The 23594-nt window shown below is 38.3% G+C and overlaps 1 protein-coding gene across 3 annotated transcripts; it reads right to left on the minus strand.

Annotated features, from left to right (window-relative positions):
• Positions 1-3476: 3476 nt before the first annotated feature.
• On the minus strand, positions 3477-22502 carry GOLGA5 (golgin A5). Of its 3 annotated transcripts, none has more exons than XM_031049373.2 (13): positions 22371-22502; positions 21003-21612; positions 18106-18327; positions 16829-17048; positions 16133-16256; positions 15076-15279; positions 13732-13902; positions 12934-13062; positions 10980-11078; positions 9172-9397; positions 7813-7918; positions 6473-6536; positions 3477-4856 (listed from the first exon to the last, which is right to left on the minus strand). In XM_031049373.2, the coding sequence occupies exons 2-13, from the start codon at positions 21559-21561 to the stop codon at positions 4779-4781; spliced, it is 2202 nt and encodes a 733-aa protein (XP_030905233.2). In that variant the 5' UTR covers positions 21562-21612; positions 22371-22502; the 3' UTR covers positions 3477-4778. The 3 variants fall into 3 exon arrangements, with proteins under 3 accessions (XP_030905233.2, XP_005149571.2, XP_030905232.2); XM_005149514.4 differs by having other exon boundaries at positions 20997-21612; XM_031049372.2 differs by having other exon boundaries at positions 20946-21612.
• Positions 22503-23594: the final 1092 nt, after the last annotated feature.

Consider the following 23594-nt stretch of genomic DNA (forward strand, 5'->3'; position numbering starts at 1 on the left):
ATGGTACAAAAAAGTCATTCCTTCTCTTTTATTATCTTTTACTTTCTCACAAGAAGTCTCTTGTATGAGATTTGGGGTGTCAGACTTTTAACCACATAATTAGCAGAGTTTTGTAATCATAAACCAGCAGCTTTATTTTCCTTCCAACCTCAAAACTTGTCTTTGTGTTCCCAGCCCAAGTTCGTCCCCCACCTTGGTTTAATTACGGCTTGGATATATTCAACAGTCCATGATTCCCTTGAGCTGCCTGTAGTATTGGATACTTCTGAACAAGTTGTGCTTACTCCCTGATGTACAAGCATGTGATTCAAGTGATATTGGCCTAAAGCAAGATCAGGTATGGAGAGATTGGAAGATTATTCCACTATGTGTGGAATTCAGTGGTGGGGTTCAGTTCTGCCAGCAGTCCAGCATCAGGTACTGCAAGGTACTGATTAAGTTCATGAGTGCATACTGAAAGGAATCTATATATCTAAGATGATCATTTATACAAGTGCATGCACATGGATATCTGTTAGACTAATGCATATAATTTGGGGAGCTACTATTCGTCTCATCATTTCAGCTCTGCTGTCACTTGTCTGCCTGTTTCCAAGACAAGGCCTTCTAAACTCAAGCTATAGAGCAAGGCAGTAAAATAAAGAGGAGAGCAATTCAAATTATAATGAATCCTCAGTTTTATTCATAAAAAATGCCTTACAGTTTCATGGCTAAATGCCTAACAATACATTCATGGCAAATCTTACAACCAGACTGCAGCTGGTCAACAAGGAAAGAGGGAAGCGAAGAAATCCATTCTGTGGTAAGGCAACATCTGTCTCATGGATACTGATGAAAATTAGTAAATTAATTAGTGTGCAAGTCTGATTTCCCCCTTGTTAATGTTATCTGAAATTAAGCAATAAAGTCACTTCCTTTGTACATAGTCTTGGTATACATATGGCTGACCTAGCACAGCAAATAAAGCAGAGAGATCAGATACCAGCAAACCAAGGTGGCAAAGAAGATTTTGTTGTAGCACAAGGGCTTGTGAGTATTCACATAAAGCTCTCTTTCACAGAAACCCAAATCTGGTACTGAGTACATCTACCCAACAAAACATACCAAGATGACCAGCATCTGAAAGAAATAGGCCTTTTCTATGCTGCAAAATGCCAGGCAATAAATGCCTTGCTCTCACATCCCTTTGAAGCCTCCTACGCCTGATCAGCTCCCACCCTCACCTCCAGTCTGCTCACTGCTCCTGCCGAGCCTGCTGCTGGCCATCTCGGAGGGGACATCTCTCACCATCTTTCAGAAAGGTGGCACAATGCACACTGTCCTTCTGACCACAGCATGGAAACTGAGCGCAAATGGGCAGGGGGAAATAAATATAAACAAACAACCAGATGTTCCCTACCAAACTTCTCAATTTTTCATCTTTTTAACTCCTTCAAGGTGTACACTTGGCACCTGGAGCAGTTTCAGTCCTAGAAAGAAGAAAATTATAAAGGACTTTTCTTCAGCCAGACAGTAGCATCTTGGGCTCTCAAGGCAGTGAGATAGAGCAGCTAGGGACAAAGATTCCTATTTTCTGTGAGTTATTATGACCATTTATTTCTGGTGTTAGGCTACAGAGCATGGAATGATAGGTTCAGCCTTTATGAAACATTTTTTAAAACCCCAAAATTGCTATGTTGGTCTCTGAAATTAGGGTACTTCAACTGCACAGTAGTATGATAGTCCCTCAAGAACACCCTTGGCACTTGGAATAGCCTCCTGCCACTGAAGATGAAGGCTAACAGAAGCTTCTTTTTCTCTCCAAAGCCATCTGTTCAGTAAGGCAACCTCCTGACACCATTAGGAGATGCTTGGCAAAAAGGTGTCCTTATGTCACCTTTGACCCATAGCTGTGGCCCAGTTTGCAAATCTATAGGATGACATTGGAGCCCAGCATCACTAATTGGAAGCAGCAAGCGTATCTTACCCTTCAACTAAGTATTGGACATTTATATTCAGATAGACTCCATCACATGGTTGTGCATGCTCCTGCATCACATCATGCGCAGCTTATTAAATTATGGGGGCAAAAATCCAGTGTGCTTAAACAAAAGCTTTAAGGAGCAATTATCTGTATTTCTTGTATAGCTCTGAAACAATTTAACACCATAATAAAGGTTTTTCCTGCCTGTTCTACTCTTTAAAGATGTTTACATAAACTGTAGCATACCCTTCATCTGCATTTGTCTCCTCATCCCGTATTACTCTCCACACTGAACATCCCTTTGTCTGGCAAGCAATTGAGACTATAAGGTGCCTACTTTCAGGTTTTTTACTAGGTGAAAACATACTGATTCACAATTTGGTTGTTAATATCACACCTTTTAAAAATCAGAGTATAATTAGGTATGCAAACAGCCGTGCCCTCCTTTAACATGTATTTTTAAAATTAAAAAAGAGGAAAAATGAAAGAAAATGAATAGACAGCAATGTTGGGAACTGAAGCTGCAACAAGAAAAGTACATTATACATCATTTCATGGACAAGGAATAAAAAGAGAAACAGGAATACACACAGAGAGGTCAAGAACAAAATCTGCACTAAAGGCATAATTCTCAACTGTAAGACATCACAGGGATCAGCACTACCTAAGCCCAGTGGAATACAAGAGCCTGGTTCAAAGGCACGTGTCAGCAGGAATCTTCAGTGCTTACCCCTGTAAACTGTCTACCATAAAACCCGTAAGAACTGAAAAAAAGTTCTGAATCCCTCTGCAGCCTCCTCTGCCTGAGCAGCTCACACCTTTGCCTATGGCTACCCACTGCTCCCCCTGAGCCTGCTGCCAGCCATCTCACCCCCTTCCAGGGAGGTGGCAAAATACACACTGTCCTTCTGACCACAGCACAGAAACCAAGCACAAAGGAGCAGGGGGGAAATAAACACAAATAAATAATCACATTCCAGAAGCACTACAGTGGCTTTACCAAGTTATATAAAAGGTACCTGCACATGCCAAAAGGTGATCTCTCAAAAAAACCCAAGCAAACAAATCAACAACAAAAAAATAAACACCCCCCCCAAAAAAAGGGGGGGAAAACCACAAAAAAGGGAAAAAACATGGTGAAAGGAAGCAAGGATATTCCATTAATGTGATGTCAGCAAAGCTCTTAAGGGGCTTATACTGCTAAGAATGCTCTCCCCAAATTATCACAATATACTAGAGTATCCAGTAACCTCCGTGATTTGGAGGTTTTAAATGAAAAACAAAACACCATCACCCCCCCCAAAGAAACCCATCCTCCAAAACCTACCAACCAAAAAAACCACAACCCACAAACAAAAACATGTATGTATAGGGAAAAGATTGTTTGAAGGACTTTAACCCAATCTTCTACAGCAATCGGCTCCCTCCAGGGTTCAAATATGGCTTTAATATCAGAACTTAAAAGAGGCAACAGGCAAAATTCAGTAACTGGGACAGAGCACAGGGACACAGCTTACAGCAAATGCTCTTTTATTACTGAGTTCATCAAAACATTTCAGTTTTCTCTGCAATATCTGAATCAGAGCAGCAATACAGTCATTCAGCTACTGTAACATTTCCATAGGACTTAGCAGGACAGACTTCATGCACAGGACCTAATGCTTAGTGTGTTCAAGACACATGAAAACTGAGCCATATTCTTAAGCGCAGGAGTGACAGACTGCTTGTACTCATCTTTTCATTACTCAGCTTTGAGCACCACACATGAAAACAAGACATTTCCTAGGGAAAGAAAGTGACCTTGCATTATTGTGTATTGATAATTTGTAATTACAGAATGTCACAGTCTAGCAATAGAACTATTACAGTAGGTTTGGCATTATGGGTTTTACAATAAATATTTTATTAGGTTTTTTATTAGTATTGTTGTTAAGTGTTTAGACATGAGAAATTTTCGATGTTTTGATGATTTTGTATAGAAAGTTTTAATTAAGTACCCAAAGCTTTAGAAAATAAGTATTTCAATGAATATAAGATCTGATTCAGACATGTAATAATGAGAGGTATACGAAAAAGCAGTTAAAATATATAAAGTTCAAGTGCAAAAAGAAACACCCTTATTTCTAAAGAGTTTAAACCTTTCTCAAAACCATCTCTCTCTTTCTGTAATAAAGCTAAAACACCAGCCTGTAAATAGGCAGCCGCACTATTCAGCTGGTAGGAAAAATACATCTATTGCACTAGAAGTACAAAGCTAAGAAGAATGCATAATATTTTGTTTGTAAACTTATGTACAAAAAGATATTGCACCAATCCATTGTCCTTTTTTCAGTTGAGTATGTTAAGGAAAAGCCTACTATTTACAAAGGTAAAAACAGAAGTGCAAAAGCAGACTGAAAGAAACCAGAAAGAATAAGTTTATTTAAATTGCTAAGTACAGTTCATTAGCTGACCACAGCCCACATCCAGTATGATCTAAAATAATTTGTACCATGTATACCTGCAATGTCAGAAATCCTTGCATTTCTCCGCAGGTGCAAGCCTTATCTTTTACTCTAATCATGAGAAGATTTAAAGGCTAACCACAGTTTAACTTAATAGTTTTATTTCTCCAGGAAAGCGATGTTCCTTTAGGTAAATTGAAAAAGCTACGTAATTTTATATACGTATTTGAAAAGTAGTGATAAATCAGGCATGATGGTTTTCATTCTTCCTAAACACCATGAGGAAAAGTTTGCTGATATTTCAGGACTGATTATTCTAAAGGCACTCCCATTCTGAATCACATTAGCACAGCATATGGCCTTGTCTCAGTCTATCTGCCACTTGGACTGTCATACATTTCTGGGGTGTAGCTAAGCAGAACAATCATGACCCAGAGATGAAGCAGTGCCTGGGAAAGGAAAAGAAAGAGAACTTATCAGCACTGTCAATCATTATTCATAGCAGCATTAAGTATGAGAGCTCTCAATGAGAGCTAATAAAACTTGGTTTTGTAGAAATATTTTGTCTTTTCCTATTATTCAGATACTCCTAAAAAAAGAATTCTTACTTCTGCAATGAAATACTGAGTCAGTTTCTGAAGAAGCCATCTGCAGAAAACTAAAGACTTTACACAAACAGCAAAAATAAAGCAGCTTGGTTTCCTACACATTTATGTCCTCTGGCTTCTCTTTTCCTCCATAGCCCAGTAACTTCAGCTGTTCTCTCTGATATCCAACCTCCAGCCAGAACATTATGTGATCTGCCTCAAGTGACTGGTAAGGCACTGCTCCTGTGCCAACTGGTTACTACCAGCCTATGTAAAACAGCCGAGTTCTGCTTCCCTTCTGCTTCCCACAGGCACCAATTTGAAGCATTTTTATAAAGTCTGTGAGAATGTTAATTCTCATTCAAATTTGGCTAAAACTATGAAATTAGAAGGTGCTGGGGTTGCAACAATGGAGGTAACTGACAAAATACATAAGCCACGTTTCCTTCAATAAAATAAAACATTCAAGTCACAAAAGTCCTAGCCAAGGTCTGAGCTGAACAAGGGTAACTGCCACAGACTGTCCAATATAGAGCTCCTAAGAACAATCGCTGCATTCCAGTTAAGACTGCAGCTTAAGCAGTAAGTTTTCAGTGTTTTGGTACAAAGCATTTTATTCATATATTAGTAAGTCTAAGCAATCAATAGGAAGAAAGAGAGAAGTCAGGAATCAAACAGCTCTGTTCCTTCCAGTACTTAACAGCTGGAAGAAGCAATTGCAAGCAGAAACTGTAGTTTTCTTTATTCATGTTTGTCTGCCTGCTTTATATCCTGTCCTTGGAAGCTCTGTTCAGAGGAATCCTTTAGCTTTCTTCAAGCAACGTGGATTTTTTTTTTCAAAGACTCAACTAGTGGAGTATTTTCCAGCAGGGTGTACTGCACACCTGCCTGACCACTTCAACTGACAGACATCTGCCCTCCAGTGGAAAAGGAAGAATTTCACTTTTATCACTTGCCAGCCTGACAATCCACCTGGTACAGATGAGTAACTCTCCACTACTTAAGTTTAGCAAGAAAAACCTTTCTTGCTACTTTTACAGTTAGAGACGTATTACTATTAGACACTGAACAAAAAGAAAAGTGTCAAGCATTAAAAAAGCTGTAACAGATACATTTTCTTAATGCAGGGCACACTGTTGTGATGGGTTAACTTTGGCAACAGGTTACTAGTTCTGTATTTCAGTACTAAAAATCTGTTTCGACAGTCTTTCAAATGGCAGTTACATACACATCTTTGAGACTGTTGGGAATTCCTAGGATTTCCCAGGAATTCCTGGGAAAAACTGAAAACTGATAAGCAACATGACTCCAAAATGCTGTTACATAAGCCCTATTTAGTCTGCTCTACAAAAATATACACCCAGTTGTTAATTATATAGCTTTCTGAACATGAAACACCTTGCAATTTAAGACATACTAAATGAACTGGCTGTAGAAAATTTGCATTAAGCTTCTTTCTTTAAAGAAAGCTTACTCACCATGTAAATTATTACAAAGGCTCTTGCTATGGGATACCGCCTTAGAAAGATTCCCAGCCGAATGCTACACGAGAGAACACAAAATCCAGAAGTTAACAATGAACAATAAATTACTGTTCCTCTCATTCCAATCATGACAAACTCATGAAGATCAGCTGCTGCTTTACACATGGCTTTCTTTCTGACTTGAATTTTACTTCATGTATTCAAGATCTTAACTGGAGTGAAAGTTCAAATTCAGACCAGAAAATATGTTCTCATATCTTTTCTGTTACATGCTAAGCTGAGAGTTCTTGAAAAAGAGCTAAGATTCAAGAGTTGCATAGGCATTTTAAAATTCAAATATGCTACATTTTTGCCAAATTTTGTTACTTGAAGAGCTGCCACTTCAAAAAGGCTTAAGCAAATAAAACCTTAAATTCGTTTGAAAAACCTGATAGATACTAGTGTTCTTAGATGAGAAGGACATGGGGATTTCCAAGTTTACTGCTATAGTGTCAGCAAGTATACTGCATTAGATGTGTGCACTGTTGCTCATTAACACCACTTAAAAAACCCGCATGTACTTGAGTATAATATGCCAAGTTTAGTATTAAAACATCACATAATAGGTCACAACCATGGAAATCCTAATATTCTTCACAATGAAATTAAAGTACCATGGAAGCACTAAGGACTTTCCATTAAGGTATCTTGCTTTCAAAAGATTATAAAGTATTACCTAACTTGCTTTTCAATTAGTATTCAATTCAAGTTTAGGAGCAGACCTTTGTTGTGAATATTGACAATTAAACTAACTACTCAGAAAAAGGATTAAGCCAAGACTTTAGCTGGATCCAGAACGATCTTTGTTTACTAATTCCTCAAACAGATTATCTTTCAGGGTAAACAGCTGCATAAGATCAGAACCCAGAAACTTGTCTTCATCAGGATGCCTAAATGGGAGTGAAATATCTGTGATAGTCCCCCACTAATACAGTCTTACAGTATTTATCACAGACATGGTCAAAGCCTCAAAGTGAGAAAAGTGGAAGATGGCAATGAAAAAGGTTAGGGGTTTTTGGTTTTTTGTACTTTAAGAGTTTAGCGATTTTCTTGTATCAAAACCTACAAGAGCGTTGCCTAAATAATTTACTATAATTCACAAAAGCCCAAGGATATTAATATTATAGGAAAACATAAGTGAACTGGGTCAATATTAAACAATTTATACAGTACTTTAGCTTCATTATTTTTCACTTTTACCCTCATAAAAGCAAGTGAGAACAGAAGGTGGGCCACTTGAAAACTACAAAAGGATTCCAGTAACTACAAAATGTATTCCCTTTGGACACTCTTACCTAAACTGATCTATAGTACTGGCAGCTTTGCGAACTCTCCCATACATTCCTGCCATGTTAGCATCCACGTCACTGAACAGGACAGGAACATTACGCATACGAGCACCTATTTGAAGGGAAAAAAACCCCAAACAAAGAAATCTGATTAGTCTAAAACCAGCTAAGTTGTTGTTTAAGTAAAACAAATCAAGAGTGTGTAACAAAGGTACATAAAAGTAATACAAATAGTGATTGATCTGATTTATTAGTGCTATTTTTCTGGGGGCAGAGGAGTATGCTTTGAGAGCAGAATTCTTGATAAGCTTACAATTAAGTCAAATGCTTCTTCAATTTAGTATATTTTTAAAATTTCTTACAGCTCACTAGATGGACTTCCTGATATTCAATTCTAGCATGTAATAATAATTCTATTATCAGCTATAGGAAATTTGGTAAGGTCAGTTTTTCCATTTGCTTTTATTTCTCATACAGTAGAATTTCGATAGCACTTCTGATACTAACTTGTATACTCCAAAAATTTGTATTTATTTACATTTTTACTATGTATCGACTTTATTAAAGAAACAAGGTTCTCAGATAACATCGCCTGTGTGCAACTAAACTTAAGCTTACCGAATTTACTTAGAAACAAGCTCAAAGGAAATATATTTCCAATCTCCTCCATTTTTAAAAGCCTTTCATAAGTAGAGAAACAAAAGTCTGGATTGTCATTTCACACCTCCTAGTAATGGGCCATCATTTTAAAAGTTACTTAGCGTATATGCAAAATTACAAACTTTGACTTTGGAGAGTAATATCTTAAAACCATGGATCAGCTGCTGAGGTTCTCCTAGAGATACAGGGTGTGTTCACTATACAGCAGAGATAAACCAACCTCAGTAGAACTGCTGTATTTTAAGTTGCTTTTCAATAAAAACAACAATCAGGGAGGAAACTGATTTCAACTAGAATTCTAATTAACTCTCAAAATGAAATATCCCATTCTTGCTCACCTCCCAAACCCTGCTGCAAGACAAGCCTTACATCCTGCTTCTGACACTCAGTTTAAACCCCAAGATTTATTTGCATCTATGTCAGGATTTGTAAATGTTTGTTCCAACCATGTCACAGTATTGAGAATTAAAGATAAAATTGATTGCATTAAACTTACTTAAAGTCATCAGCACACAAAAAACAGCTTCTACTTAACTATTGTTATACTACTGACTGCTGTTGACAAGTTCTCTGGCATAAACTGCATATTTTCAGCTTTTTTTTTTCCTCCTTATAAGCTTAGGCTTTCAGGAAAAGGCATTAGGAAATACAAAAGCCTGAACTGCAAAAAAGACAGAGTTTTAAGTATTCTATTTCCTTATTTACCTTCAGCACCATCAATGCCTGACATATTAATGGAAGATCCGTTATTACTAGTGCCTTGAATAGCCTTCAGCTGTTGCTCAAGTCGTTCCAGTTGATAGACAAGTGAGTTTTTTTCTGTGCTCAGGCTCTCTAACATGGTCTGCTTCTGAATTAGTGTTTCTGTCAGCTGATGAAGCCGATTTTCTAACTCAGTCTGACTACTACTACTTAGAGCCTTGTTTGTCAGCTAAAAACACAAAGCAAAGAAAAAAAATCAGAGTAAGTTCAATTATGACCAACTGACGTATTATAAAATTAAAAATCTGAGCCCTTCAGGAACCAAGTTACCCCACTGCAGGATTTTTATGGGATAATACTATCAATGATCATTAATGAGCACAATAAAGAAACTTAATTTTGACAGTTGCTAAAACAAGATTTTACATGACACAAGAAACTATGTAAAAATGTATTCCTTGTTTTCCACTTCTTATCATATAAACATTTTTGTGTAATCACAAAAATCAATGCTATGCCTGACTGGTTAATTTAAACGGCAAGAATTACAATAGCAAGATAATCCAGTCTGGCTATCATACTTGCAGCTTCCCAAAACAAGCAAGTATATGAAATGCTTTCAAGTGAAGAAGGAAACACTCAGTACAAATGAGGAGAATCTGATGCCATTCTACAGGAAACCTTGAATGAAAATGGTGAAAATGCGGCTTACACTGCAAAAGAATTGAGGAACACTAAGGCAGAAAACATGACTCTACTAGCAAATAGAAACTGCAAGGACAGCAGATGAAGACATGGATCATGTCACTCATTTGCAGAAAATATTTAAGTCTAATGGGAATCTCCAGGTTAGCCATACATGCAATAGCTTGCCTATTCACTACAGCCTTGGACTTCAGCCACTTGTAGCATCATATACCATGAAGACGTAGCTTCAGCAATGAAAAAAATCAGAATCATCAGGAAGCAGAGGCAACAAGATATCAAAATCACAAGTTAGATGCATGCACCATGGCAGGTGCAGACAGTCTTGAAGCCAGCATTACCAGAGGAATCATTTGCCAAAGGACTCAAGAAACTTGTATCACAATTTCCAAATCTTCTGACACTGTAATTACACAGCTGATCATACATGACTATCACTTACTCTATATATAGACTACTTTCCTTATGCTACAATAATTTGCACAAAATGAGACCTATGCCTTCATCCTGCCCAAGAAGACTGCTGGGGCTGGCAAGTATGAGAAGGTTCCAAAAGGGATTAGACTGATTCAAGGAAAATAGGTCCATAAACATACTGGGATTTAGTAGGGACTTAAATACCAACATCCCTAATTCAGCTGCTGATGTTGAGAGAGTACAAGGGAGTGAAAAAAGCGGCCAGACTCACATGCCAGCCCCATTGTCACTGTGCAAGATACAACAGTCACTGAGTCTGTAGGATGTTTTTTATGTTATGTCCAGTTAAAAGGATCTTGGCAGAAGTCATAATGACTTAATCAAATGCCAATGACTATTTTCAGTTTTCAAAATGAAGAACATTGATCCAGCACCACTCCATCAGGTCTAGTTGAAAAAGGCTGGTATTTTTTGCCCTCCCCAAAGACAAAAGCACACATGATTATAGATAGGCTATTTGCTACTTTGTGTTTCCCCCTTCTTGTTCTCTCTCCACTCAGTACCTTACAAGTACCCTAACTCATTTGTAAAGCCTTCATGTTTCTTTTGTAAAGCTAAATAAAATTACAGTTCTCATCTGTTTTCATAATTGAAGGTGATGAAAGTTATTTTCTATACACACACAGTACCTGATTTCTGAGCTTCTGAATTTCTTCCTCTCTGTCTTTTATTCTGCTTTGCAAAGTGTTCTTTGTTCGATACAATTCTTCTTCAGTATAATGAAGTTCCTATAAAATTTATCACAATTACAAATAAAATACACACATATTTTGAGAGACATTCTCTTATCTAGAGTGTCACAGTAAGAAGGCAATATGCTGCATTCAAATATAAACTGAAATTTAATCTGTCTGGATAAATATTAATCCAGACTAGTCTACTAAGAGTCACACAATTTCATCATGACCATGATTTATCTTCCTTATACTGTTTATTATATTGCTATGCTGAAAGTGGGTCAACAACAAAACTTAAACAATTAGGAAATGCTTGGGGGGGGAGGGAAGAAAACTGTTCCTAAAATAAGCCCATCAATCCAAGATACCAGATTTTAGAAATATTATTAGAAGTGGCATATCTATCTGTAATTCTGTATGAAACAGATATTCCCTTAAAATATTTAATTTAAAATATTTAAATATATTTATCCTTAAAGTTTAGGGTAAATCAACATAGCCAATAAGAAAGAGGCAGGAATATTAGCAAGGGACAAATTACTGAACAGTACATCTAACTCTTAAATTTTCTTACTCCCATATTTTGGCGGCTATTTTAACTCAAAAGACCTGCCATGCCTATCTTTTAAATTAAGACAGTCTTCAAATCTCTGTATCACTTCAGCTGTCAGTTACTACAGAAAACAGATAAACCTACTCTCCCTTCAAACCATGAGATGCACAAAAAAGTAACACCTCTGCCTATTTTCTATCTTCAGTCTCAAACCTTATGGCAATAGTTAAAGAAATTCCAAGATAGAACAAACCATAATGGCCTCAACTATCAGTGCACACAATTACTTTAAAAGCACATGTAAATATATGGCAGCAAAAGGAATACTTCTGTTTCTGTAATAATTGATAATGCTTTTTTTTTTTTTTAATTCACCTCACCTTTTCTATATTAGTATTAGATTAAAATCTACCCATCAAAAGGGCAGGAGTAACTAAATACAATCTACCATCTGCCTTGATATAATAAACATCAGCTATCCATCAAGAGCAGACCTCAACTCCTGCCTTTTAATTAGTTCAAGCTGCTATCATCTCATTAAAATGTAATTTCTGGAAGGACAGATAATCCTATAAGATAAATTGTTCCTAGCAGATACAGTGTACTCTCCTGCTCTCCTGATTATTAATTCTCTTTACATGAGCTTTTTCTTACAGAGGGAACATTTTAATGATGAAAAGCATTTGTCCTATTCATACTGAGTAAGTTTGTTCACATGAAATACGGGTTTGCCTTCCCTCCCACCCCCCTTTTTAAAACAAAACTGCTTAAATTAAGGAGAAGTTTGTTTAAAAAGATAACACCATCTGACAGAATTCACCAATATAATTTTATCAACAATTTGTCTTTTAGAGCAGTTTTGAAGTAACAACATTTAGGTTAATAACGGAGTAATAAGTGGATTAAAAAAAAAGTCTATGAATTGGTACTATAATAATATTGGTTTACAAGGCTATATCTTATGTAGTAACTGAGCACAGGAAGTTTCAGAGTAACTATTTTTAGTATGAGCTTCTTGATATAAATAAGTTACCAATGTTTCTATATCCCTGTTGTTTGATTGCTCCCCTGCTGAATAAAATTTAAGATCATGATAAATTTTGTGCACTCCCTAGTGTTTATTCCTTAACACATCAGTGAGATCTCCATTTTTCAGAAGCATCCAGAAGACCCTGTCCATTGCTTGGTATGGGTTGTGCTTGTTTGGCCATTAAGCTTTTGGGGATTTCTTTGGAATACTAGACAAAAAAATTAGCTCAAATACTGCATAAACCACTCTTGTTAATCCAAATGCTTTACTGATGACACCACAAGGCCTAGAAAAATATCAATCGGCTTTCAAGAATTCCTTACCTGTTTCTGCCGTTCAAGTTCAGCTTCTGCCTCTTGCTTGGCCAATTTATGTGCTGCTATTTGCTCTTGTAGGTCTTGAAGCTGCTCTCTCACTGACTCAGCTTCACTTACCTGCTGAGTCTCCATATCCTGAAATGAACAGAAATGTTACCACTTCACTAACGTTTAAACAATACTGCAATGTGCCACAGGGAACAGCAAAAAAAGTTGCATCTACAATATTGCTTCAAAGGAAAATGAACATGAGAGTGCACTAAATAAATGATATTTGGTCATTTTATTTACAATTATCTTTTTACTAATATAGTAACAAAATAAATGCATTTTGTGAACATGAGAAGTCTCCACTTTTTCCTTTCTACTGTCTACAAAGTAAAACTGTAAAGTAGGCTTGCATGCAGCTCCTGGGTTGAGCCAATTATGCCAGCAGATGACTCAGATTACAGTTGTTTCAAGGGTTAGTAGCCCTTGCAGAAAAGCATATAGGTGATCTCTACAGAAATCACCATGCTTGTTTAGAAAAAAAATCCTTCCCTCAAAAGAAGCAAGCAGTAGTGAGGGAAGGAAGAAGTGATATCTATAGTACTCCTCCCACCATGAGCTGAAGTGGTGAGAGAGAACATGGAAAGAAACTGGCTATCAACAAGCATTTGCCTCACCTTAGTATTAAAAGAAGCCAACTTTTGCTCATGTCAAATAAACAGTAGAAGCAACAGCCCTAAAGCATACAAAAAAAAAACCAAACAACCAGCTTTTTGTGCATGGTTAACTACAAATGCATGCATACATAACAGCTACCTGCAGCTCCGTTCTCATCTGTTGTATTTGTCCCATTAGTTTTTGTATTTCTTCTCTCTGAGTATCTCGTTCATGTCTCAGCTCTTCTAGTTCCACTGTGTTTGCAGTACTGTTATCCAGGCCTTCAATACCAGAGCCTTCTTTTAAGCTGTTTATCAACTTTTCTTTAGACTGAAATAATAAATCAATGTATTATTTATAGCAGTATTTAACAAGTGCTCAACCAGAACATGTCAAAACAACTGCTCTAAAATTCTAACGTAGAAATAAAAGAGCTTTTTTTTTAACCTGTTATTTTAGCCAAGATAATAATGACCCTATACAGTTGAAAATGAAAATACTTCCCTAGTGATAATTTTTCTGACCTCCTGTATGCCATAAGACTGGATTTACTGAAAGTTTATGCTACCTGAGGATGAGTACAGCTTTTCTCCTTAGAAGTGTCTGGAATGGATAACAATTTTAGCTTTCCATCTACCATAAGAGAGAAGACAGACACTAATGGACACTAACAGACACTAAAGACAAAACTGACCCCCTTTCAGCCCATCCATTTTTCTGCCAACAAAGCCAAATAAGAACAAAATACAGTCATAACTCTACTAGGAAAGAGGATAAACCATTTTATTCAGAGTCAACCTAATATCAGCTTGACATTGATTTCTGATCTCATGCTTTTCACATTTATCAAGATGACTTAAAACCTGCCCTTGGATATCAGCCTAAATTAATTATTCTAAACAGAGAGCTTTACTTTCAACGTTTTGCTAACTTTTCTAAACAAGACTCAAACTGACCACATTTGGACTTGGTATCCTTGACAATTTAAGTATTACAGAAGTCTGCACAAAATACCTGATTTTGCCATTGTTTATAAAATGTTCATCACATGCAACCTTTCAAAATATAAAGAAGTATTTTCTTTGGTTCACATATATGTACCCATTATATGCTATGCTTCAGCCTCAATCAGAACAGATCAATATTCTTGACTCAAGAATACTGGGTGTGGAACAAATTGCAGGTTACATCTATCTGTCTGCCGAAGACTGGACTTTTGAATGCCAAACACAGCGACAGACATAGCACAGCAAGAGCAATGGTTCACTTGGACTTTTAAGTTCAGGACCTGAACTTCCATTTCAGTTACTCAACTCCACCTGTAAACTGAAATTTACAAAATGCAGACTGGTAGCTGTTCTGTATAAGCATTATTACAGATATGCCCCAAAATGTATTACAGGTCACAATAAAAAAAAAAACAAAAAAACAACAGATTATTTGAAGCGTAACACCTTAAAAAAGTTGTGTACATATGAAACATATCTTTACAGACATGCTTACTTGGAGTATGCGAGTAGCTTTCTGTTTATAGTCTGTCATTTCCTGTTTCGCAGACTCTAGGTGGTTTTTAGTTACTTTGACTTGCTGCTGAAGCTCATCAGCTCTCCTCTTTTCATCTAAATACTTCCTTTCTGCTACAGTGATCCCTTCTGCCAAGTTTTGACGTTCTACTTCCATTTTACTTAGACGAGCCGCAAACTCATTCTATTAGCAATAAAGAAACAATACTTTGTGTTTAAACACAGTCTGAACTTTAACCTATAAAGGAAAAAAGAAAGATTAAAAGCAGCTGACAACACAGACAAAAACAGATGACAAGACCTTATATTTACCACCTCCAACTGAAAGATGTGTTAGTGCTACATGGAAGGAAATCCTGCTTGCTTAAGCAGATTCTAAATAATATCAGTGAAAAATATGCATTTCTTTCCCTCACCAGATATAGTGAGGGAATAACAGTCATCTTTGGCAAACAAAAAGCAAGCTTTCCCCTCAAAAAATATTACCAAATGTAATTTGCTGTATTTTGATTTACTTTAAAAAAAACCCAAAAACTAACAAAAAGACACTGATAAAGATTTTCAAAGATGCTGTTATACCTAACAAAGGCCAAGCTAAGTGTGGAAAGCAGTCTCTAGCAATTATGCGCTCACATCTTTGCCACAGAAGTTACTGTCCAATTTAATATGCTCATGATTACATATTACAATTTTCTAACAGTTTGTTGTGTAACAACATAGCATGGAAAATTAAACTGACTACTGACTTAGCTTTAAAACATATTTTAACACTAAAGTTAGCATCAAAAAACCACCCCAAAACCAGTAAATATTATCAGCATTAACCCTCACAAACTTCTAATCAAAAGTTTTCAAGAAAACCCATGTAAGAAGTAAACTAGAATCACAAGGATGCTTAGTACAGCAGGCAGCACATCCTTCCAAGCACTTAGTACCCTGAACAGGAACTGAAGACAAGGGGAAGAAAAAGCTGTTAGAACCTCACACATCCAATCTGAAAAAGAGTCTGAAACTCTTTCTTACTCTTCATGTCTAACCTGCATTTGTTTGTAACTTTCTTGCTCTCGTTTGAGTGCGGAGTCCGCATCACGCAGCCGCTCTTGAAGAGTTTGAAGGGCTTGATTTTGCAAACTGCTCCCTTCACTGTGGTCTTGTATTATCCTGGAAAAGCAGTACACACATTAGTTGGAAAAATAATAAATAAAAAGATAATGATAAATTTCAGGAAGAAATACAATTCTCTGATTCTCAGACCAGTTTTGAGAATTTACACAGTAAATTATGGAATGTGGCTGACTACAGTGTGCAAACTGGAGTTCATGACTCAAGTCTGCTCCCTGACCTATATTCTAGAGTATCCAACTGCCAATTCATATCCTAGCACTGAGGGAAGTCAGAAAAGTATTCATATTTGTGGATAAGTAAACATATTTTAAGACAAAAACATTTTTCTAGAGACCTTCAACTTCAGGCCTCTGACACAAACGTACTTATACAAAATGGCTTTCAATAATCAGGTGACAACTGCTCCTATTTAATATTCACTTTCCCTGTTCCCACTGCTAGCTATGATACAGCAGGTTCAGAGTAAACTTTAATCCTCATATTTCAAATCTTGATACAATCCCTTTCCCCATTATTTATTCATTTTTTTCTTAAAGAGACTAAATTATCTGCCTCGATCTTTCAAACTTACTATTTGCAGAATTATGAAGTACAAACCAATGAAGTACCGTGATTTTTCACTCTGCAATGCTTCCAAAGCCTCAGTTCGAGCACTTAACAACTGATCAGCTTCTTGCAACCGTACTTTCAGCACAGCTAGCTGTGAATCCTTAGCACCAACAGCTTCTGTCAGATCATCAACTTGAGCTTGAAGTTCTCTAACCATCCTGTCACTCTTTGATTGGTCAACATTCCACTTCTCGACCCTTTCCCGGGATTTGTTCAGTTCTACAAAATAAGAAGTTTCTCTGAAGTTTATAAAAGTTTATAAAAGACCTACTGCAATGTCAGGATGCACACATGACACTTTCTAAAGAAATTAAATACAACCTAATTGAACACTGGAGCTTCATGAGCTACCAAGAAGTAACAAATGCGAGACTGTCGGAGCATAACCCCTGATATTTTGCAGGTGATCTCAAACCAGGCATTTCATTCTTTGTGACACTGCAGATGACAAATTTTACCTGTCCCACCCCTTGCAATGGCCTACTATCAAATACCCCTGTGCAAGCAAGCTTTAGGAAACTTCTACATAAAGCATTATTCAACTCAATGGGACAATAAGCTCAACCTAAACCAGTGGAAAAAACACACCAGTGTTGAAATAATGCTTAAACACTTAGAGAGGCTTCTGGTTTTAAGCAAGCATCACATACTAAGCTTCAGTGGAAACTGAAATTCTCTGGCTCATACAGTTAATTTGAAAAAACATGTGGTCCCTCAGTTGTATGCCTAACAGCAGAAGCTTGCTCACAGTTTCACCATTAAGTGTTTCATTTATATCCATATCTTTCATATATGTCAGTTCATCTGGCTTTGGAAAAGCTAGTGAAGTCATACAGAATTATTAGATTTTATTTTTTTGCTATCAGTTTCTAGGCACCAGAGATTATGGCCTGCAGCACAAAAATAGTCAGATTCTGAAGTATTTAAAGGAATTTACTCATTTAAAACTATTAGGATTTTGCAATGGCTGTTAAAATGTAGGAAAAATATTTTAACACCGACAACATTTGCTAACACTGTTTTAAGGCATAAGGTTTGGAACAAAATTGATCGCGTCATTTTAACCAACATTTGTATTGTCTTTGTGGTGAACAAGCTTTTTAGTTCTGCCCAGCTCATTACTCTGAAACCAAGTATCATTTTGCTTGGTCACATATGCAAATTTAACTAGAAAGATTTTATTAGAAATACAAAATGCTAACAGAGAAAATGCATTGGTTTCTAGTTCACTAGTGTTTTAGTAACAAGTTACAGTTGAGTTTCCAAACCACAGTACCTTCTTGTGTTTCTTTAGACCTCTGAATTAATGAAGCCATTTCTTTATTTAAAGACTGAACTTCATTCCGCAGCAGCTGATTCTCCAGGCGAAGATTGGATAGCTCATGTGATTTCAAATCATCATTAGCTGAAAGGCTAGGACTAGCTACTTCACTTAGTGATGAATCCTTCAGCCCATCCCCTTGTGCTCCGAGTCCAGAATCTGAACTGTCCGGGGTTTCTGGACAGGAAGATGCAAATTAGAACTAATATATGTATTTGTAAGTTGTCTTGACACAAATAGCAATGCCATGTTCTGCTTTAGTAGTTAAATGGGTAATAATAGCTTGTATCAAAATGGAATATGGAGCTGCTTCTCCCAAGCACTATTCTAGAGTATACATGTATCATGAAGCATTTTTGTTAATCCTGCGAGACAAGACATGGAAGTTATGAAAATTCTTTGTTGTTATTACCATAATGTCAAATTCAGGATTTCTAAACATTAACACTTTTATATGACTATGCTGCCCGGAGCTGTCTTCAGAAGCTAACAGAGTAACAGAAAAGATTAATATACACAGCAAATAACTAGGGGAATATTTAGTACAAGTTCATTCTGGTTTTCCCTTAAGATTTTAAGGTTTTACATTTTATTTTAAAAAATCTGTTCAAATGACTATACTACGCCATTTTTATAGCAAAGCTAAATGTGTTATCTTTATGTAAAAATGCATTTCAAGAATAATTCCAGTCAAATCATCATCTCACTGATAATTCTGTATTAATAAATCTCTCAAAACACTTTCAAAACCACTTTTACTATGAGAAATAAAGTTGCAGTGATTTAAAGCAGAAGCATGAACTATTCTTTCTCTAATAAAAAATACAAAGTACACATAGTCTGTCAAACTCTTAAAAGCTTTCTGCCAATACAAACCGCAATTTGGAAACTAAAATACAGACTTTTATTCCTTTTTAAAAAAAAAAAAACTTAGAACATCAGAACAGTAAGGGGTCTCCTGGTAGTATTCTGAGCAACAGTCTCTTGCAGTGAAGGAAGAACCAACAGCCCTTCCCCTTCATGCACAAGCACCACATGGCATCGTGGATTAATGTTGTGAAATGAGTACAACCGCTGTAACAGTATTGATTCCAGAATGCAGATAGTTGCAAGTTTTGCAGCAGTGTTAAGATAGAACAACACAGCACAAAAAGCAAACAAGCAGGCAAGGCAAAAATATGTACTTGTGAATTTAGTACATCCCAGTTGAGCAACTGTTGAGAATCCCGGGGGACAGACTGCAACTAATTCCAAGTAAGACTGCAGTTTAGCTGTCACAACGTTATTTACTTCACCTTGTGATCACCAACCAACCCGCTCCACTTTCCTTGTTACCACCGCAACAGCCTCTGTCATCCAGAGCCCAGGGCACTGGGACAAACTATTAATTCTCAGCAGCATATGGACAAGTAGCACCAGTGACAGTATTTCTTCCACATTTGCTCAAACCCCTTTCCTATTTAAACAATTCTATGAAGTGCCATTTTTTTCCTCTTGATTCATGTGCACAATTTTCAAATTATCAATTTATCCTTTGTCTGAAAAAGTCAACAGATTAATTGAGCTAATGAACCAAGAAATTAGCCATTTATAGCACATATTACCTATTCTAATGTACAAACTGCAATGTTAATTGGCTCTGCTTATAGCTAATGTATCATAAGCTATTTCAACAGATGCTACACAAAACATATACAACACAGATCTATCTGTACAATCAACTCCGAAACCAGTGTGCTCAAGCCCTGCACTGTAATTGTGTGCTTCCTCATTTGACAGCTCCACAGGGCAAACTCCACACAAAAATCCTCAGAAGAAAATTCAACAAGCAACACTAAGCAAAACAAATATGTTTTGCTGATTATACACATGGTCAATCAGCAAGGCCACAGAGCCAGGCCTAACATATCTGAATTATTACTAGTAGTAGCAAACCTTACTGAAAAGTTAACAGACCCAGAAATACAAAAATTTTCACATCTTTGGAAATTTCCCCTTTTCATGCCTACAACTTTTCAGCATACTTCATCTATTAAAGTAAAAAACCTGGCACTTACAATGCTTTATACTGAATAATATTCTAACTACATTATTATGAGGTAATATAAACTTCTGCTTTGATTGTACAGAACAAGCAAGAGTAAAGTAGCACACCAACAGCAAAGACCAAGTACCAATTGGCCAGTCTAATAGAGAATGCAATTCTCCTCTGCATTGACTTGAGAATACCTCAAATTTTGACTACTTGACCTGGCAGCTCTTTCAGGTGTCTGGGTTTAGACTGCAATAGTGAACTACTTCCAGCAAACCCAAAGGATTTACCTACTTAGCTTTCTCATGCCTGTACTTCTAAGAACAGCTCATCCACATCCAACTTCCCACCCTGCAAGACAAGCAAGTCTGACACCTTCTCCCTCTTCTACAGTGGGACAAAGAAAACCTCACATCACCTCACACAGTGCACTGGGCAACAGCCAACACCATCTACCAGCCAGTGAACATGTCCTACATGGCAGCAACAGGTAAAGGCTCCTGAATGATCAAACAAATCCAGCAGTGCCTGTGCTTCTAAGTGGGGACTTATGGGGGCTGATGTAAGGTTAGGCCATGGCTCAGGAAGATCAGGGTGACAGATCAAGAACATAAAAGATCTGGGTATTAATTACACTTGTCAAATCAGCACAGTATCTAAGATTATCCCAGTGATGAAAAAATGTTACAGACCCTACTGAAGTCCACACATCTGGCCAATAAATGTTTCATGAAGTGATAGTAAATCCATTACCTAGCCTTACCCTGGACATACTTGGGTCTAACTATATCTAGGTTCAATATTATTGAACTACCATTGCCTTGGCTCCTAATGGAATTATCTTCAGCAGTTTTTGCACTCTGCGTACTGGTAGACACAGAACTAACGATCGAAGTCCGAGAGTGATTTTGAAGAACAGGTGCCTTGCTCTTGTCTTTTTTAGAATCCATCCTTCCATTAGGCTCTTTCTCTGAACTGTTAAGAAAATCAAATAGCAACTCATCATCAGGTTCTGACTTTTTTCTTCTCACAAATTGTGAGGCAGCTCTGGGTGTGGAAACACCTTCTACTGGAGATGCAACTTCCAAAGATGTCCTGCGTGCTGGTTTAACATTTGCTGTTCTGCCTAGGATTGTGGCCTTTTGATGCTTAATGTTATCAGCTGCTGAGGAGATGAAGGATGCTTTGGATGGTATCTGATAATTCAGTTCTCCAGTATGCTGGTGCAATTCAGAGTATTCATTGGAAGTGTCCAAATTCTTATTATCATAAACGGCACTGTTTGCTGTGTCTTTTTTGCTCAGAGCTGATGCAGCTCCTTGATCAACTCTGTTGAGTAGATCTTCTGCCTTTCCAGCAAGATCAGCAAGCCAAGACATGATGGATGTCTGTCGATAAACTCTCTAAAATTAAAATTTCACGATCATATGCTGCAAAAAACATAGAATGATTACAGATCAGACTGGCTATTGATAAGGCAAGATATGTGGGTTACCTAAGCAATTGCTGTGTTAATCTATTAGAGCTGTAATTATCTTCACACTTTTCTCATACTCCGTTGGTATTCACTGTTTTGGTAATCTGACGCAAATAAGCTAAACCAATTCCTGAGGTCAACAGACAAAACCAAGGCTTAGCTGTCAGGGCACCATACCTGTTTCTGGCCACAGAGCACCCAGACTACAAGCTAATCCACAACAACGTCTACTTGCAACTGACAAAACCCGACTTGGTTGGAGGAAAAGAGGCCAGATGCTTATTACAAGCTCAGGTAACAAAGCCTTCAATGTTTGGCCTGCAGATTCATAATCCGGGACAGATGGAGGAACCTCTTCCCCGTAAACTCTGCAGCCTGCTGCCCCTTCTGTGACACCAACACGGGGGGCAGCTGCCTGCCTTCACTTGCACCAGGGGCCTACAGACAACACAGACGGCGTGTGCCTCCACCCCAGTTCCCGGGACGAGCTACTTCACCTCAGGGCAGGCTTATGGAGGGTCCCTTGGCCGAGCACACCCACAGCGGGAAGGGGGAAGCGCAGAAGCAGGCGAGGCCGACCGGCAGGGCCATATTCAGTAGCCGCGGCCCCCCCCCCCCCCCCTTAACACAGCTGCCCGGCCTGGCCCGACCTGGCCCCCCGACCCGACGGCCCTCAGAAGCGCGGGAGGCCTGAGCCCAGCCCAGCCTCACCTCCTCCCAGCGGGAACTCCCCGTCCCGAGGGACACTGTAAGGGGGCACCGGGCAACAACGGTCACTGCGACACCCCAGAACGGGCTCGGTAGCGCACCCCCATCTTCCGGTAGACGTGGCCGCCTTCCGGGACGCGCTGCGCAGGCGGAGCAGCGCTGGGGGGCGGAGCGTGCGACAGCCCGGCGCGTCAAGCCCCGCCCGGGGGAAGGGGCGGGTTGGAGGAGGTGTGAGCTGCTGGGGGCGCGGCGCCCCCGAGAGAAACGGCCGCCGGGGCTCAGGTTTGCTGCACTTCTGCCTTGTGATGGCAGGAGGCGCTCCGGCCCCGCGGATACAGGGGTCACGAACAGCCGAGGGTGAACCTGCCTTTCCTGGCAGCGTGTTTAAGGGTGGTGGTTTATAAACGGCTGGGCTTGACAAAAGTTGTCTCCCCGCTTCTGACCAGATAAGGTGTCCCTGGCCTGCTTCAGGCCCGGGAAGTCGTTCTCCTTATCTCTACACCCCAGGTTGGGTTATCAGAGCATCCCACAGGCATGCTGGAGAAAAAACACCTTGACACTGATGCATTGATGTTGCCAATAAATAATAGGAATTTTGACCAGAAGAAAGTACGTGGGGTATTCATGTTCTCCATAACTTGAAGATGTGAAGGGAATGACCTGATCCTCAATGGCAACTGTATGATACCATGGAACCCGCCTCCAGGAATACCACCCCTTGTCCCCACACAAATAACAGAAGGGGTCCTTTTACCCCTCTGGATCCACAAATCTTTTGTCAGTCTTTAATATCCAGGCTCACCTTTATCCTGTTGCAACAATCCTTCCCCTGTGCTTGTCCTGTATGATAACACTAATATCACCTTTTTTCTGCTGACAAAAGTTGAAAGGTGCTGTGCAAGCAAAAGTTACTTACTTGGTAATAAGAAAATGTACTGAGCTTTCTTTTTGTTTTTCCAATTAAGTTCACATAAGGTATCTTGACTAGTCCTAGAAGACACATTAGTTGAGGCTAGCACAAGGGCTTCCCACGTCCTCAGGGACTCCTTTGTAAGAGAATATCCTGGGACTAGTGAAGAGACAATCTAAGATTTAAAACCTTTTTTTTTTTTTTTCCAGTTTCTGTTTCCCTTCCAAAAAGAAATGTCAGGATTTTCTGAGGCAATTTCCTGATAACCCAAGTGACCTATTCCTTTTTTCAAAGTCCCATGATTTAGTGGTTTGCAT

The sequence above is a fragment of the Melopsittacus undulatus genome, chromosome 4 (genome assembly GCF_012275295.1).
Source record: "Melopsittacus undulatus isolate bMelUnd1 chromosome 4, bMelUnd1.mat.Z, whole genome shotgun sequence".
Classification (NCBI taxonomy): domain Eukaryota; kingdom Metazoa; phylum Chordata; class Aves; order Psittaciformes; family Psittaculidae; genus Melopsittacus; species Melopsittacus undulatus.

Coding starts and splice junctions, on each gene's coding strand:
- GOLGA5 (XM_031049372.2), bottom strand. CDS start 21,561: ATGTCTTGGCTTGCTGATCTTGCTGGAAAGGCAGAAGATCTACTCAAC. Junction 13,903..15,075: donor AAGCTACTCGCATACTCCAA/GTAAGCATGTCT, acceptor TTATTATTTCAG/TCTAAAGAAAAGTTGATAAA. Junction 11,079..12,933: donor AACTTGAACGGCAGAAACAG/GTAAGGAATTCT, acceptor TAAATTTTATAG/GAACTTCATTATACTGAAGA.